The sequence below is a fragment of the Sciurus carolinensis genome, chromosome 7 (assembly GCF_902686445.1).
Source record: "Sciurus carolinensis chromosome 7, mSciCar1.2, whole genome shotgun sequence".
Lineage (NCBI taxonomy): Eukaryota > Metazoa > Chordata > Mammalia > Rodentia > Sciuridae > Sciurus > Sciurus carolinensis.
The window spans coordinates 33001400-33016515 of NC_062219.1; the positions used below are offsets into that span (position 1 = coordinate 33001400).

Here is a 15116-nt window from a genome sequence, read left to right on the forward strand (position 1 = left end):
TTGTGAAATGATATTTAAAATCCAACAATCCACCATAAAAGTACTAATTCAGAAGCCACAGACTGAACAAAGGATATACCTAATGCATCGTCCCTTATGTATATACCCTCCACATTGCCATCCACTCAACTATTACTGGTACCACAGATCCCCCTGTCTTGTCCACCTTTCTGCCCCACGCTCTCCCTCCCTGGCTTCCACCTTTAACTCCAAAGTCATGTAATGAAACCCAGGACCCAGCAACGTGCAACCCAGTGTGCAGCCTAGTGGAAAAACTCATTTGATCTGCATTTCTGGATCAGGAAGAAGAAAAAGAAAATGGAAGAGTCTGCCTTGCCTCCCCTCATCCTTACACAGGGGCCCACCATGGGACCTACTTTTGATAATCCTACTCCAGCTCTGTTTCCAGGAGGGTGGAAGCTGCCTGTTCACACTTACCACACATTAAGTTATAGACTTCAATATTTTCAAAGGTGTCAACCTCAATGCCATGCTTGAATCCAGGTCCGTAGCCAACAAAGAGCGCCTGGATTGACCAGAAAAGTCAGTTTATCAGTACAGTTTAGTTATGTGTATAGTTGGTCAAAACTTCATATTATTTATATTGTACATGTATAAACTGGTTACTTTAAGACATGGGGAAAATAGCATGCCCAAGGGACTTGGTGGGATATTGTTTTAGTCCTTGTTGCATAGATAATCTAAGGATACCCAGACTACTTCTCTTAGTTTTACCATAATCCTTGACTTGACAGTCAACATAGAATGGATGATAAAATCTATTTTCATCTATGAAATAGGATATAAACCTCTCCCTGCCTACCTCACAGAGTGCTGCAGGGATTAAATTAGATAATTACTGTAACTGTATTTTGAATTTAAAAGTGCTAGGTAAATATAAGATACTATTTTCTTTCCAAACATAAGTGTGACACTTTTTTCATCTATTAAATCACTGACTTTCTTTTACTGTGGGGCAATATATTTCATGAAGCACAAACATATACAAAATAATTTTCAGAAATTTAGCAGGAGATATAAGTCATATGTCCATGAGACAATAATACAAAATATTAACAAAATTCTTGAAGATCCAAAGATCTTTAGTCTCAAGCTTTATTATCCATTTTTCTTCAGATTCAATGCTATTTTTTAAAGTATAAAAGGTCCACTCACTTGCATATTTGAAAATACATTGTCAGAGCCATGAAATCCATTTCCACAATATTTCCTTTCTGAGGGATTCCTAATTTTGACAGATATGAATTAATAATGTAAAGCCTGTTCATAGAATATAACTGAAAGTTATTATTTTCATTAACTAAAAAAAGAAACTATTATGTTAAACTAACATAAAGTGAACATAACCACTTGGATTCAAAATGTCTGGTTATTCTCATTTATACTATATTACTAAGAGTTGATTTGTCCATGAAATAAAAGACAGATGTGAACAACCATTAGCATCAAGACAGAAGTGTTTTGGATTTCTTAAGTTAGATTATTTGTAAAAACGCAATGACAAAGAAATGTTTAGAATACGGCATTTAGAGACACCAAATGTTAATTTTCCTATAAGGGTAAGGATCATCCCTCTTTTATCTTCTTCTAAATAATAAAAACATAGTTCTCTAGTAAAAGTAGAGATGGTGTCATTCTGTTGGGTGGATTCTGGTTTTATTTATCATGACTGATTTCTTGCAGTCTTCAAAACAGTGAGCAAGTTTTGAGATATTAACAATATTAACCACCCAAATAATGAAGTGCTTTTACCAACTGTTTGTTGAACTTTGAAGTATTGTTAGACATAACTGCAATCCGTAGAAGAGATGTAATGTCAAGTGATACTATGTGAATACAGATCACAATAATAATCAGTATGGACGGGGAAGGCCAGAGCATCAGTTCCTCTCTCCTCAGGAACTTGTGACCATGTCTGGAGACATTTTTGGCTGTCAGAGCTGCAGAATGGTGCTACTTTCATCTGGCAGGTAGAAGTCAGGGGTCCTGTCTAATATTTCAGAATGCACAGGATAGCTCCCCACAGTAGAGAATTATCCAACTCAAAATATTATAAGCCAAGGTTGAGAAATCTGTTTGAAGGGAATCATATTTATATAGTATTCACATAGCAGCACTGTTAGAAAGTGCCCAATGGTTACCTTGAATTATTAAGAGATCAGGCTACATGGGAAACTGTTAGAACTTACAATGCAAGTTGCCACTGAGGGTCCATATAGAACGTCAAGGGTTCAATTCTGTCATTTTTGGCAAAGTGAAAACGCTTAGGTAAGAATTGTTTCAGGTAAGGTTTGAAGTGCTGGTTTGGTTCCCGGCACTGAAATTGCAGAAAGCAAAGGAAAATTTATTATTTCCGTATTATCCAAAGTACATATTTTTCTTGAAATTCCTTCCTAACTTCTTATGAATTTTTCTCCCAAGTGTTTTACCCATCTGCCTAAAGAACCACAGAGAGAAAAATAATAGTTCTTACTATTTGTATAATTTACAAGGTGAATATTCTAAGCTAGTTAAACCTTTTATAGGATATCATACTTATTACTGCATAAAAGCCTCAGGGCTCTTGGACTATGTCAATAGCTTATACTGGAGTTACAACTAATGACCCTAATTTCAAACACCTTGCTAACTAATTGTAAGAATTTTCTTCAAGATATAAAATGGAGCAAGTACAAAATGTAGTATAAATAAGTTAGCACCAGGACAAAAACTTATTTTAAAAAATGAGCATTAAAAAGAAGATGGGGATTGGGGTTATATCCAGTGGTACACGGCCCTGGATTCAATCCATAGCACCACAGAAACAAACAAATAAACAAACAAAAACTACAACAACAAAAACAAAAAAACCTGAAATGAAATATACCATAATGCTAACAGTGTTCATGGTGGTGCAGCAATAGGTTTTACTTTTTTTTTTTTTTTTCTTCAATTATTTCTGGTACCTTCATATGAAGTTTACAATGCAAATAAATAAATTTTAAAAACTTTCAAACATAAGAGTATTGAGACATATTCTTACATCTAAGCTTCTACATTCTGGCCCATATACCCCAAAATTCTAATCCCATAATCCCAAAAACAGACACAGAAACTTTTCTCTAAATAGTACACAAAACTAACAATAACTATAAAATGGAATAAAGGTACTTACAGAAAGATTTCTGGCAATGCCTTCGTAATTAACTGAAGGGGAGAGAAGCAAAAGAATTAACAGTTGATGACATGCTACAAGTAAAAAATAATCCAAAAATGTAGAGTGTCAGGTTCAAATACTATATGCTGCTTTTGCTTTAATTTGGGAAATTTGGGGATCTACCTGAAATAAGGGTGTGGCTAAAGTTAATTCCCAAAACAATCTCTGGGGACTGCTATTGCCTGTATGGTTTTTATAACAATCATATGCAGTTGTCCTCAGTATCTGAGGGCAGTAGTTCCAGGAGTTCCCCATGGCCACCAAAATCTTCAGTGAGATGCTCAAGTCTCTACAGCAAAATGGTGTAGCATTTGCACATGACCTACACACAACCCCTCACAGGTTTAAAATCATTTCTAGATTACTTGTCATACCTAAAATAATTAAATGCTATCTAAATAGTTGTTATACTATATTGTTAGAAAGTAATTACAAAAAAATCTGTACATGCTCAGTACAAACACAATTTTTTTCGCAAATATTTTCAATCCACAGTTAGTCAAATCCACCGATGTGGAATGCTCAGGTATGAAAGACTGATTGCACTACTTTTCTAAATTTAAAAAAAAAAAAAACTAATTAAAACTTCTCATTGTGCACATGGAACCTGTGCATTGTGTCACTGAGTTAATATATTTGCACAATCATTTTCCTGTAGTGAAATCTATTTTTCCTCATTAAAATTCAAGAGTATCCATTGAAAACTATCTACTTATAGAGCCCAAATCTAAGCCAATTCTAATAACTTGGAAAAGCTCATTTCTCTTTCTATTTCAAAATTAATTAGATAAAAAATAAAATTTGCCATACATATCCAAAAGTTATCAAGGATGGTGTTCAAGAAGCAGAAATAGTTACAAAATAGGCTTGACTTACAAAAGAAAAAACATCTTAATTTCTTGGTATTTTGTATTTCACATATAGCCATGTGAGAATGTGAAATTCCTTTTCCTTCCCTGTTTTAAAGACCCACTGCCTTTTGAAATGGCTTAAGTCATTTCTAAGGACTGGAACCAATTGCTTATAGAATTAATCATCTCTGCCAGTATTCCTCCTCATAATAGCACATTACACTAAAATGATGTAAGCTATTTTAATGAGGTGTCATTAAGTATCTAAATTCCAACAAATGCAGTTGAATTTTTCCCTTAAGCCTTTTTCTAATTACAGTCTTGAACCTAGTACAACTAACACACACACACACACACAATATGAAATGTATTAAGAATCTCAAATAATATGCTTAGCCTATGAATATTAAGTAGGTCAGTTTTGAATTTGTGTCCTCACATCTAGTCCTATAAAATTTCTGTGAGTAGAAAAGAACTGTTCTGCAGAATTAATCATGAAGCTAACTGATTCCCTTCAGTTTAGAGCTACAGTGATTTAGAGTAATATATGACCATATTCAAAGTTATCCTAGAGATAAACTTACATGAATAGTATTTATCTGGGACATCAGAGGGTCTCAATCGAGGAGCGGGTCCATAGACAACCTTAATATTTTTAATATCCCCCAAATATTTATTCAGATATATATACTTCTTACAGCTGCCTTGTTCCATGCCTAGGAGAAAGAAATAAACCATCAAATATATTCTAACTTTAATAATGAATTTAAATTAATGAAAGAAATTAATAGTGAATTTAAATTAATGAAAGAAAATTTTCTTTTACTTCCAGAATTGAATTTCATTTGAGTTTGACACTCCTATCAGTTAAACACCTGATAGGTTAAGAATACAGAATTCCAGCAATATCATCCACCTCACTTTCTTCAAAATATTTTCCCTTTCCTTCACCCCCAACTAGTTCAGTGTTTCTCATTTATATATTTCCAATATCATTATGTGAGTAAAGAGGAATGTCTTATCACAGTTTTAGACAGTTATTTGTCCAAAAACATTTAGTATTTTAACTGAGAACATGTGTCTTAGTCACACTGCAGGACTGGAGTTTCTTTAGCATAGAACTTCTTGGAACTGTTTCTAAATACAACTTTCTACAATTATTTCTTAAGAACACAAGAAAAACAGAAAAGAATCTACTTTTTACTTTCTTGTATACACACCACTTCTTTTTTTTTTTTTTCAATTCTACAGATTGAACCCAATGGCACTGAGCTATATACCCCTATATCTTTTTATTTTTTATCTTAAAACAGAATCTCCCTAAGTTGCCCAGGCTGGCCTGAAACTTGTGATCCTTCTTCCTCAGCCTCCTGAGAAGCTGGGATTACAGGTATGGATCTGTACATAACTTATTTAGCCACAAAAACTGTACACAAATATGTCAAAAATATCACATTATGTGAAATTAAATTATCATCAAAATATATACTGCCTCTAAAGTCAGACTTCATGCTAAAGAAAACTAAACATGTACATAGTAATATGCTCCAATTAAATCTAAAATTATAAAGTTAACATAGTTAAATGTCAATAAAAATTTTTTTCCAACTCTTCAAATTGCCTGGTGTAGGATTTTCCAAAATCAGAAGCCAAGTGCATTTTGGCTTATAGGAGCACAGAGGCTCTTAAATTTCTGTGAATTCTGTGTCTATTATATTAGTGTAATTTTTTTCTTAAAGACTTTTCATAAGAAAGGACATTTTGATCTATAACATTCACAGGAAATCATGAAACAAAAGTCAATCAAATAAACTTTTATCTTTATACCATTTAACCTGAAGAGAAAATGATACAAATTCAGATTACCATGATCTGAAATAAGGATGAGGTTCAGGCATTTATGCAAGTTCAGCTCTTTCAGACCATCCATCAGCATGCCGACCATGTTGTCAACCCTCTGCAAGGCTTTGATGACCTAAGGATGGGAAGCAATCTCATATGAGCATTCCATACTAATGATTATTTCTATATACATCTATCTCCATTTGAAAAAAAAAAACAAGAAAAGAAAAAGAACAATGGATGTAACTATGATAAACTAGTTCATGTTAGACTAGGACAGGTCAAGATCAAAGAAGTGAAGAACAGTAAATAACTGCTAATCATTAACACTGGGAAGGCCCCCATTCTACATTTGCTCAATTACAAGTTTGGGAATGACATTAGCTCTTCTCATTGATTTTCCCTCCTGGGGATTCAAAAGCTACTTAGACTAGACTCAATTTGAGCCAAACTAATGCTAGCTCAAGTTTAGTGTTTGGCCAGAAAACACTGTGTTCTTAATTATTATTTCATTTTTTACGATTTCTTCTTGTACTTTCTGATCATTTAAATGGTCACTGTTGAAGTACAAGGTTTTCTAATTTTCAAAAGAGTTAAAATTATTCATTAAATGCTTCTTACAGTCCTACACATTTAAATTTTTTAACTTGGAATTTATAGGTTAAAAAATTACTTATTTCCATACAAACTGCATACATACTACATATGAATATATCAAGGACAAAGAATGGCAAAGGGTCTTGGCAAATTGCTTTCTGGCATTTTTCTTTTCCTCTCTCTTTGTAAAAGCAACTGAGGAAAGTTCTTGTGCTGGTTTGTGTGTTTTCTGTAATATATCAAATTGGTTTAATCTTCATTTACAGTCAGTATATTTCACTTTAATATGAGACAAATTCTTCTAAATCTGTCACTACTTTCAAAGATATCCAGAGGCTGGAGTTGTAGCTCAGTGGTAGAGTTCTTGCTTATATTATATATATATATAATATATATATATATGTGTGTGTGTGTGTGTGTGTGTGTGAGTATATTTATTATATATATGTATATAATATAAATAATCATATATTATATAGTATATATTATATATAGTATATATGTAGTGTATATATTATATATATTATACATATATATATAAAATCCAAACAACATGAACTGGAATTTTTAAATATTAAGATAAAGTAGATTTGGAGATGTCAGTAATATTAAGAGTTTAACAGAGTCAACAAATTAATAAGATTTGAAGAGCAATAAGCTCAACCTTGAATGAAGATGCATCAGAAAAGCTGATACTGTGCAAAATTATTAGTGAATCAGAAAGAGCAGCACAACTTACATAACTGGACAAACAATTACAAAATGAGTCAGAATATTTTATAGCCAAAGGACCTACAAACAGGTCTTAAGCCAGTGATCACAGCAAAGGAATAAAAAAATCACACTAGCAACCTGGTTAGTTGTTCAAATTATAGAAAGAATTACAAGAAATAATTCCCTTAGACCAAATATGACATGGCCACATAGTTGGGCACTTGTCTTCTTTACCCCACCTCTAGAAAAACCATTTCTGCTGAACTACAGGACACACTCAAAGAAGGGCACAGTGGGATTACCACCTATGTGAGGCTGCTGGGGATTGAATCTGATGCAGCAGATACAAAGGACAGAAAGAGACCTAGATGATTATGTGAATAACTCTATACATTTGATAAACTCTTCCCATCCTTCAGTGTTCAAGTTCTGTTTTAAACATGTTGGTCTCAGCAGCTAGGAACATAGTTCCTAAGGAGAGGAGTTCAGAGGAGGCTTCTACTTTTTAACCTATTGCCCTATATTTGCATAAAAATTTGGAATTTTACCTGCTTAGAAAATTATTAAAAATACAGACACTATTACCTTATGTACATGTATGACTGCATGACCAACGTGATCCTATAACATGTACAATCAGAAAAATAAGAAATTATACTCCATTTATCAAAATGCATAAATGCATTCTACTGTTATGTATAACTAATTACAACGAATAAAAAATTTTTAAAAAGTACTTAGCTTTTAGGCCAAGAAAAGAAGATAAAGGCTTTGGAATAAAAAATACAGAATTTAATTCATAACTTTAATTTTGCACTAAAGAAAATATAAGCAAAAATATTTTCCCAACTCTTATTTGGTTGAAAGTGCATTCTTTGGTTTAGTAAAACTGTGAATAATGCTCGCTTCTCACTTTTTTCAGAAATCATAGGGTCTTATTGGAATGGTCTAGAAGTCTGTTTCAAAGGTTTGGTTAAAAGAGACTAGGTTTAATGATGTAATCACTGATAAAAATGTACTTACTTCACTGCTGACTGGTCCATATGAATGACCTGAAGAATCTGGTTCTTCTAAATACAGAGTGTAAAAGTGTGGTCTAAATCAAACAGTATCAAATGTAATATTTTATGAACACATTGAAAAACAGAATGGAAAGAATATTTCAACAACTGATAGTGATTAAAAATTCTACAACACTGAGGTAACATTTCTAAACTTACAGAGAGATAATATATGGGTTTGGAATTCTTCAAAATGTAACCATAATAGTTCATTAAAGAGTTAATTGGATCTAAAACATCAGAGCCAATAGCCAGGTTTTACTGTAATATGTAACTTCTATTATACAAAGGAGTATTTATAATAGAAATTAACTGTCTACATACCTTTCATCTCTAGGAAGTTGTAGCCACTGAAGAACAGCTAAAATTCTTTCTTCAAATGGTACTGAACTAAAATTAAGGAAGAACACAATGAAACAAATCTGAGAGAACTATGTGGATTTAAAATATAAATATTTTTCTTATTGAAAATCACATTAAGGAATACAAAACAAGCCAAAGCATTTATTGTGTTTGAAGTTATATGAAGCTTTTATCTGAAAACTTCCATTTGTTTTTCCAATGAAGGAATAAAATTTAACTTTTTATATAAATACAAGTGATAACTGGGTTTACAAATGTGCTTCTTCTCCTTTACTGGAGGGTATTATTCATGTACCTGGAAGGAGGCATTGCTTACTGCATGCATATCCATGTGTTAATACAGTCTACAAAGGAGACCTCAGGCAGAGCTCATCCATAGATGACTCTCGGTACCACGTGGATGAAAGCATCTGATGAGCAAATAACAATTCTCCAGGCAGCGTCTCTTCAGCAGAATTAATTATGCAATCCCGTGGGCACAGGGATTGTTTACGCAGCTCCATCAGGGTGCTTGCCCAAACCAGAGAATAGAGCTTGAGACGCCAGAGACCATGAATTCCCCATGCTAACACAGTGCCCGGCACATCAAATCTCACTTGCTCTCTCAATTTCAATTATGGGATGAAAACACTGGCAAATGACAAAGTGCAGGAAAGACAACACACTGTATCCTGGTGAACCATGAAGAATACGCAGCAAGATTACCAAAGAAACTGCTATGCCATTTATACTTGGGATTTATGATCTTTTCCTGTTTGCCCTATTCTCCCCACAATACACTATATTGATTTTTCAATAGAAAAAATTCAAAAGCATAAATAAAAGTATTTTGGTAGTCTTGTTAAAATCAGCCAGAGAATCTTCCTTTAATTTTTTTTTTTTTTTTTTTTTTGCTGTTTCTCAACACATGGTGGATTTTGAATATCACAAGGAAGTTGTCTGAATCAGATTCTTATACTAGAAAGCCTATTTATTAAAGTAATTTAGAAAGGGAAATCCAGAGATATCATTAATATTTTCTTTTAAATAGTTTTGAACACCAGGGAGTCATTCCAACCTATGTACTCTTTAATGCATTTGCCTTTTCTATTTCCCAGTTCTTTTGCTTCCTAGGGTTAAAATGTGTAGTGCCTCTAAGCTTCAGGTCTATACTTTTACCATAACCTCATTTTTTATTCCTGCCCAAAGATTTGAACATACCCCTCAAATGCTAGAGCTTAGGACTCTATAAAAAAAGAGAGGATGAGAGAAAAATAAGCTGTTTTATCTTGCAAGGTTCTAGAAAGAGTTCGTTAACACATACCCATTATATACTTTGTAGATGTCTGGGAGAATTCCCTTAATTTCCACATCTGATCCTGGCCAAAAGAATGTGCCAGATCTGAGGCCTTGATACTTAGCTGTGAGCCAAATCTGGGGAAGAAAAGGAAGGAAAGTTAGAAAATCGTGTGAATATTTATCTCTCAGGAAGGAGAGTGTGTTCATGCAACACTAAAGTATTCTCGAGAGCTATTTTGTTTTTAAGGTCAGTAAGCTCTAGCAATTAGATTATAATAATCACATAATATCACTCATAAACAGCAGCAAATAGAAATTTAAACAGAGATTTAAAAAGATGAACATAAGTCAGTTGGCAATTCCTCTTTTAGAGGTATATCCCTAATTAATAGGTTTCTCCTGAAAGAAGAAAAATTCATAAATACATCTGTCTTTAACTTGACATTTTTGCTTATGTAACCAATATTTATTAAGTACTTATTACTGCCAATCACAGATCTGAATAGTATTCCTATAAGCATCCTACATTATTAATTTAAGTAATCCTCACAATAATCCTTGAGATAGTTAATACTATTATCTACAGTGTAGACAGAGAACACCTAGGCACATGAAGAATGACTTGCCCAAAGTCACACAGCTTTAAACATCAGAGCTAAAATTTGAATTCATGACCTACAAAATTAAATATTGTGCTCTTTCTCCTTCTAAGAGGAACATCAATATTATCCAGAGAGGTCCTTTATCATTATTATGGCAATTCTTGGGGAGCGGGTACTGGGGATTGAACTCAGGGGCACTAGACCACTGAGAGACATCACCAGCCCTATTTTTTATTTTATTTAGAGATAGGGTCTCACTGAGTTGCTTTTGCTGAGTCTGGCTTTGAACTCATGATCCTTCTGCTTCAGCCTCCATAGCTTCTGGGATTACAGACATGTGCCGCCAGTGCCTGGCTATTATGGAAATCTTTAAAAACTAAAAAGAAGAACACATCTAAAGTACATCAGAAAGAACTTGCCAAGTTATTATACATGCAAATGAAGCCAGAGCTTATCTGTCTCAAAAAAACAAAATAGCTTTGTGCAGATCAAAAATATTATCCCATAATAATTGCATGTTTATGAAGTATAGTATAGTATTTCAATATATGTACACAATATGTACTGATTGTCAGAGTAATTAATGTTTCCATCTCCTTACCATTATTGTGTGTTAATTAAAAACTGTTTTTTAAATGTTTAAAGAGATGGAAATATTAACTACCCTAATTTGATTACTACATATTATATATATGTATCAAATTAGCACACTGTATCCCATATGTATGTACAACTAAAATAATAATTTTAAAAAACTGTTCCAGACCACTGCTAGATGATACTACTACAAGAAAAGTAGAAAAGAAAAATGGATCAGCACAATTCAAATCCATCTATAAATAAGTCTCTCAATTTGTGCAATCATATGAGTTGCATTTAGTATTACCAAGATTCATCTCCATTTATGAAAAGATGACCACAGACATAATAAATGAAATAGGGTATTAAAAACTCCAAGGAATGTGGTTGTTTTACTCTGATTGAAATAAATGAGAATAATAAACTATTTTAGCAACTAAAAGAACTCACTGGCTCTCCTTTGTACCACTCAGGATTAAACTTCTCTTTACTTTTAAGTGAAAAAGAAGCATTCATCTTGGGATCATACATTTTATTGTCAATTATGCCATGGGATTCTGGATAAAGTCCCTACAAAATATAAAACACAGATTCAGTCACACATTGCAAACCAAGTTATTTTTTATCCAAAATCTTATTATTCCCTTGAAATAAGGGAATACAGAGTTGAAAAAAGTTGAAACACAGAACTTACTGTGACAATGCTGTAGTGATTGGGAAAAGTTTTCGTTGGATACACAGGTCTCAAGTTTTTGGTATACGTTCCACAGTTTTCTAGAAGGTGAAAAAAATAAACATCATATGAAACACATCTGACAATCTGCTTATATCATTTAGCTTTGAGACCACAGCAGTTTAAATCTTGTAAAAAAAATTAGAAGGAATTTATAAGCGGATAAAAATTCAGGATGAATTATAAAGTTATACTTGGGACATAAATTCACTGTTAAAGATGAGTTTTTTCCTCTTAATCAGAAACAGTAAACAAAATAATTAAGGCAATTAAGTAGTTATGCCGTACTTCACAGTAATGTAAAGTTTAAGACAGACAAGTTGGAATGACATGATGCTTGCAAGATCTTTGCTCTGACTTAGTGGTCAAATACCTAAATTACAATAGGGAACGAACAAAAAGCAGCTGCACTAGCAACAAAATCTGCAAATTAGAACAAGGGTGAAGTAGAAGTTGGGGTACCAGGTCCTGGGTTACAGAACCAAAACCAGCCACTCCTGGATGAATTGGGCTGCTTAAAAACAAAAGGTAACATTTGGCTTCAAGTCAGAGAAAGCATTGAAGTCAGACTGCTCTGATGGATGGCCTAATCATTTACCCCTGGTGTCTCACTCCTCTTCTGCTGCCTCTGTTATTGAGGAAGGAACTTCTACCTAATGATTCCAGTGTTTTAATACTGCATTGCCTGATAAAGTTCCTCAGATCGTCATGTGCCTACATCACTCACTGCCTTGCTAACAGTTCGGAACTGTAGGCTGCACACTCCAATTATCCAATGCTAGGACTTGGGCTAACTGTGTATTGATTTCTTTAAAACTACATATACGGGCACCTACAGTGCCTTAATTTTGAAATCAGAATGCCTTGCTGGTATGATGGAGACAAAAAGCTTCAAAGTTCATGGGCCTACTGGTAAGAACACAACTTTGTCCATATATAGCTAAAAAATTTTTGTGCTAAATATTTACTTAAGATAAAAACTCTTTTCCTCCAGGTAGAAATTAAAACTGAAATTCTAAAAATCGCTGTAAAACTCATTTGGTACTTCATAAGACATACATATGCTTTTATTGAGAGTGATGGTAATGTTTAAAACAATCTCATATACTCATTTATGAGAAATAATATATTAGCATGCCAGAAGAACATTAAAATAGTTCTATTTACACTACAGTGACATAATTACTGAGCACCAATAAACAGTAAACTTCTTCAATTTTAATGTACATATGTGGTTATCTTCCTTTTTCAATAATGATAATAACAACTGATTGATACCCATATTGCTGGTTACTAATGTGAGTTTAAAATTTGGGTATCAATAATAGGAAAAGACCATTCTACCATTTCATCAGTGACTTGCAGAATAATCATTCAACTAAGGCCTCAACTGAGATTAAAAAAATTGAAAGGATTCCATTCAAATGATAATACAGGATAAGTAGCCATACTTCTAGTCTATGCTAGTAGTATCATATCAGTTTGTATAAATATGTCAAAATATACTCTACTGTCATGCATAACTAAAAAGAACAAATAAAAAAGAAGGGAATGTTTCAGAGTCTGAAAAATGATAATTATAATAAAAACTACTCTCTACTGCTAAAAAGTTTCAGTTTTTAAAATTCTAATTTTAAAATAGAATATTCATAAAATAATAAGGAATTCTCCACAAAAAGAATGTAAAATTCTAAGAAAGTATAAATGTGACCAGGCACGGTCATTCATGCCTGTAATCCCAACAGCTGAGGCAGGAGGATTATAAGTTCAAAGCCAGCCTCAGCAACTTAGTGAGACCCTGTCTCAAAATTAATAATAATAAGAAGAAGAATATAAAAAAAGAGTAAATGTGTATAAAAATGGGTTAAAATCCTAAGATAACTATATCATCTTACAAGTATTTAAAAGGCAGCTTTAGAGTGACCACACTATTAAAAGACTGGAGCCTCATCCCCAGGTTCAGGCACTCCGAACCTGGAGAAGTCTGGTTAGGTCTGCCAGTACTTTTCCAAAAAAGACTGCTTCCCTAGTCTATCTCACCAAAATCGTGACATCCCAGTCATCAACCCTGAAACTACTCACTTAGTTTGCTAATAACAGGAAGAAGTCCACCCCAAGTGTGTAAATATTCTGCCCTGAATCCATCCAAAGAAAATAAGAGGGTAGGAGGCGAATCAAACCTGGGTAATAAGAAAGGAAAAACAATGTTAAAAGAGCAAAAAGAAGACATCCAGTGAAAATTTTCACCTCCCCAGCATAGGTCCAGTGCATATTTTTCACTGCAGTTGGCATGTAATTATAAATAAACTAACATGTCAGCAAGCACACTTATAAAGGACATTTTACATGTACTTATATTCACATACATGCTTTATCATTGCATCATATGTATCTGTCATCAAATAGTACTTATTAAGCATTCATACTATTTGATCTACCATGCAAGGTACATCATTCATTGTTCCTGTCATTCCCAAAGCTAGACCAAAGGCTATTAAAATATAATAGAATTTCCATAATATGCAGGAGAATAAATGTCAATAAAAAACATTATCTAACTTATGTTTTGTTTTCATTATTTTTTTTCTGAATGACTACTTTCCAATATTGTCTCTAGTTGAATCTAAAAGACTGTAACTCATATGTATTTAATTTTTAAACTTAATCCATTTAAAACATAAGTAGCTAATACAGAGGTTTGAGAGATCTTCATTATGTTCAAATATTTAATCAATAAAGAAATGATTCAAAGGTTCAAGCTAGGAATGATCAATGAAGTTACACACACACACACACACACACACACACACGTATGCACATAGTCAATGTGTATGGTACAGAAATCCAAAGAGGGGAAAGAAAAAAAAAAAAACACATATGACGATGTTCTCAGCAAGAGAATAGCTGTGAATGATAGCTGCATGACTCTCCCAAAATAACCATGGTTGAGAAACTTTGCTTCTAGTGACTCTTGGTAGATGGTAAGGGATTGTGGACCACCGGGTAACTGTGAAAAGGCCTTCCACAAAAGATTCACTCACTAATTAAAATTTGCAAGCAAATAACCTACTTTGTTTAAACTTTATCAATCTTATCTCCTTCCCTCCTACTCTCAAACCCAAATATAAAGCAACCCTGTAAAAGGAAAACATTCTCATATAATTTCTAAATCATATTTATAACACTAACAGTTGGTTGCAGATACACTCAGATCCATACTTGTACAAAACTATTTTTATTCAACAAACAGAAAACATAAAAACAGCTTAGTGGTCTGTC

General features: G+C 33.2%; 1 protein-coding gene across 3 annotated transcripts in view; it reads right to left on the reverse strand.

Moving 5' to 3' along the window:
• Enpp1 (ectonucleotide pyrophosphatase/phosphodiesterase 1) overlaps positions 1-15116 on the reverse strand; it is a 61121-nt gene that overhangs the window by 11248 nt on the left and 34757 nt on the right. For all 3 annotated transcript variants that reach the window (XM_047558589.1, XM_047558590.1, XM_047558591.1), the window contains exons 6-17: positions 13920-14017; positions 11799-11878; positions 11555-11674; positions 9949-10058; positions 8607-8672; positions 8245-8317; positions 5935-6043; positions 4653-4784; positions 3176-3207; positions 2211-2338; positions 1177-1246; positions 439-526 (exon numbers count right to left, since the gene is read on the reverse strand). In XM_047558589.1, the coding sequence (XP_047414545.1) occupies positions 439-526; positions 1177-1246; positions 2211-2338; positions 3176-3207; positions 4653-4784; positions 5935-6043; positions 8245-8317; positions 8607-8672; positions 9949-10058; positions 11555-11674; positions 11799-11878; positions 13920-14017 (1106 nt within the window). The remainder of the gene's footprint in view (positions 1-438; positions 527-1176; positions 1247-2210; positions 2339-3175; positions 3208-4652; positions 4785-5934; positions 6044-8244; positions 8318-8606; positions 8673-9948; positions 10059-11554; positions 11675-11798; positions 11879-13919; positions 14018-15116) is intronic.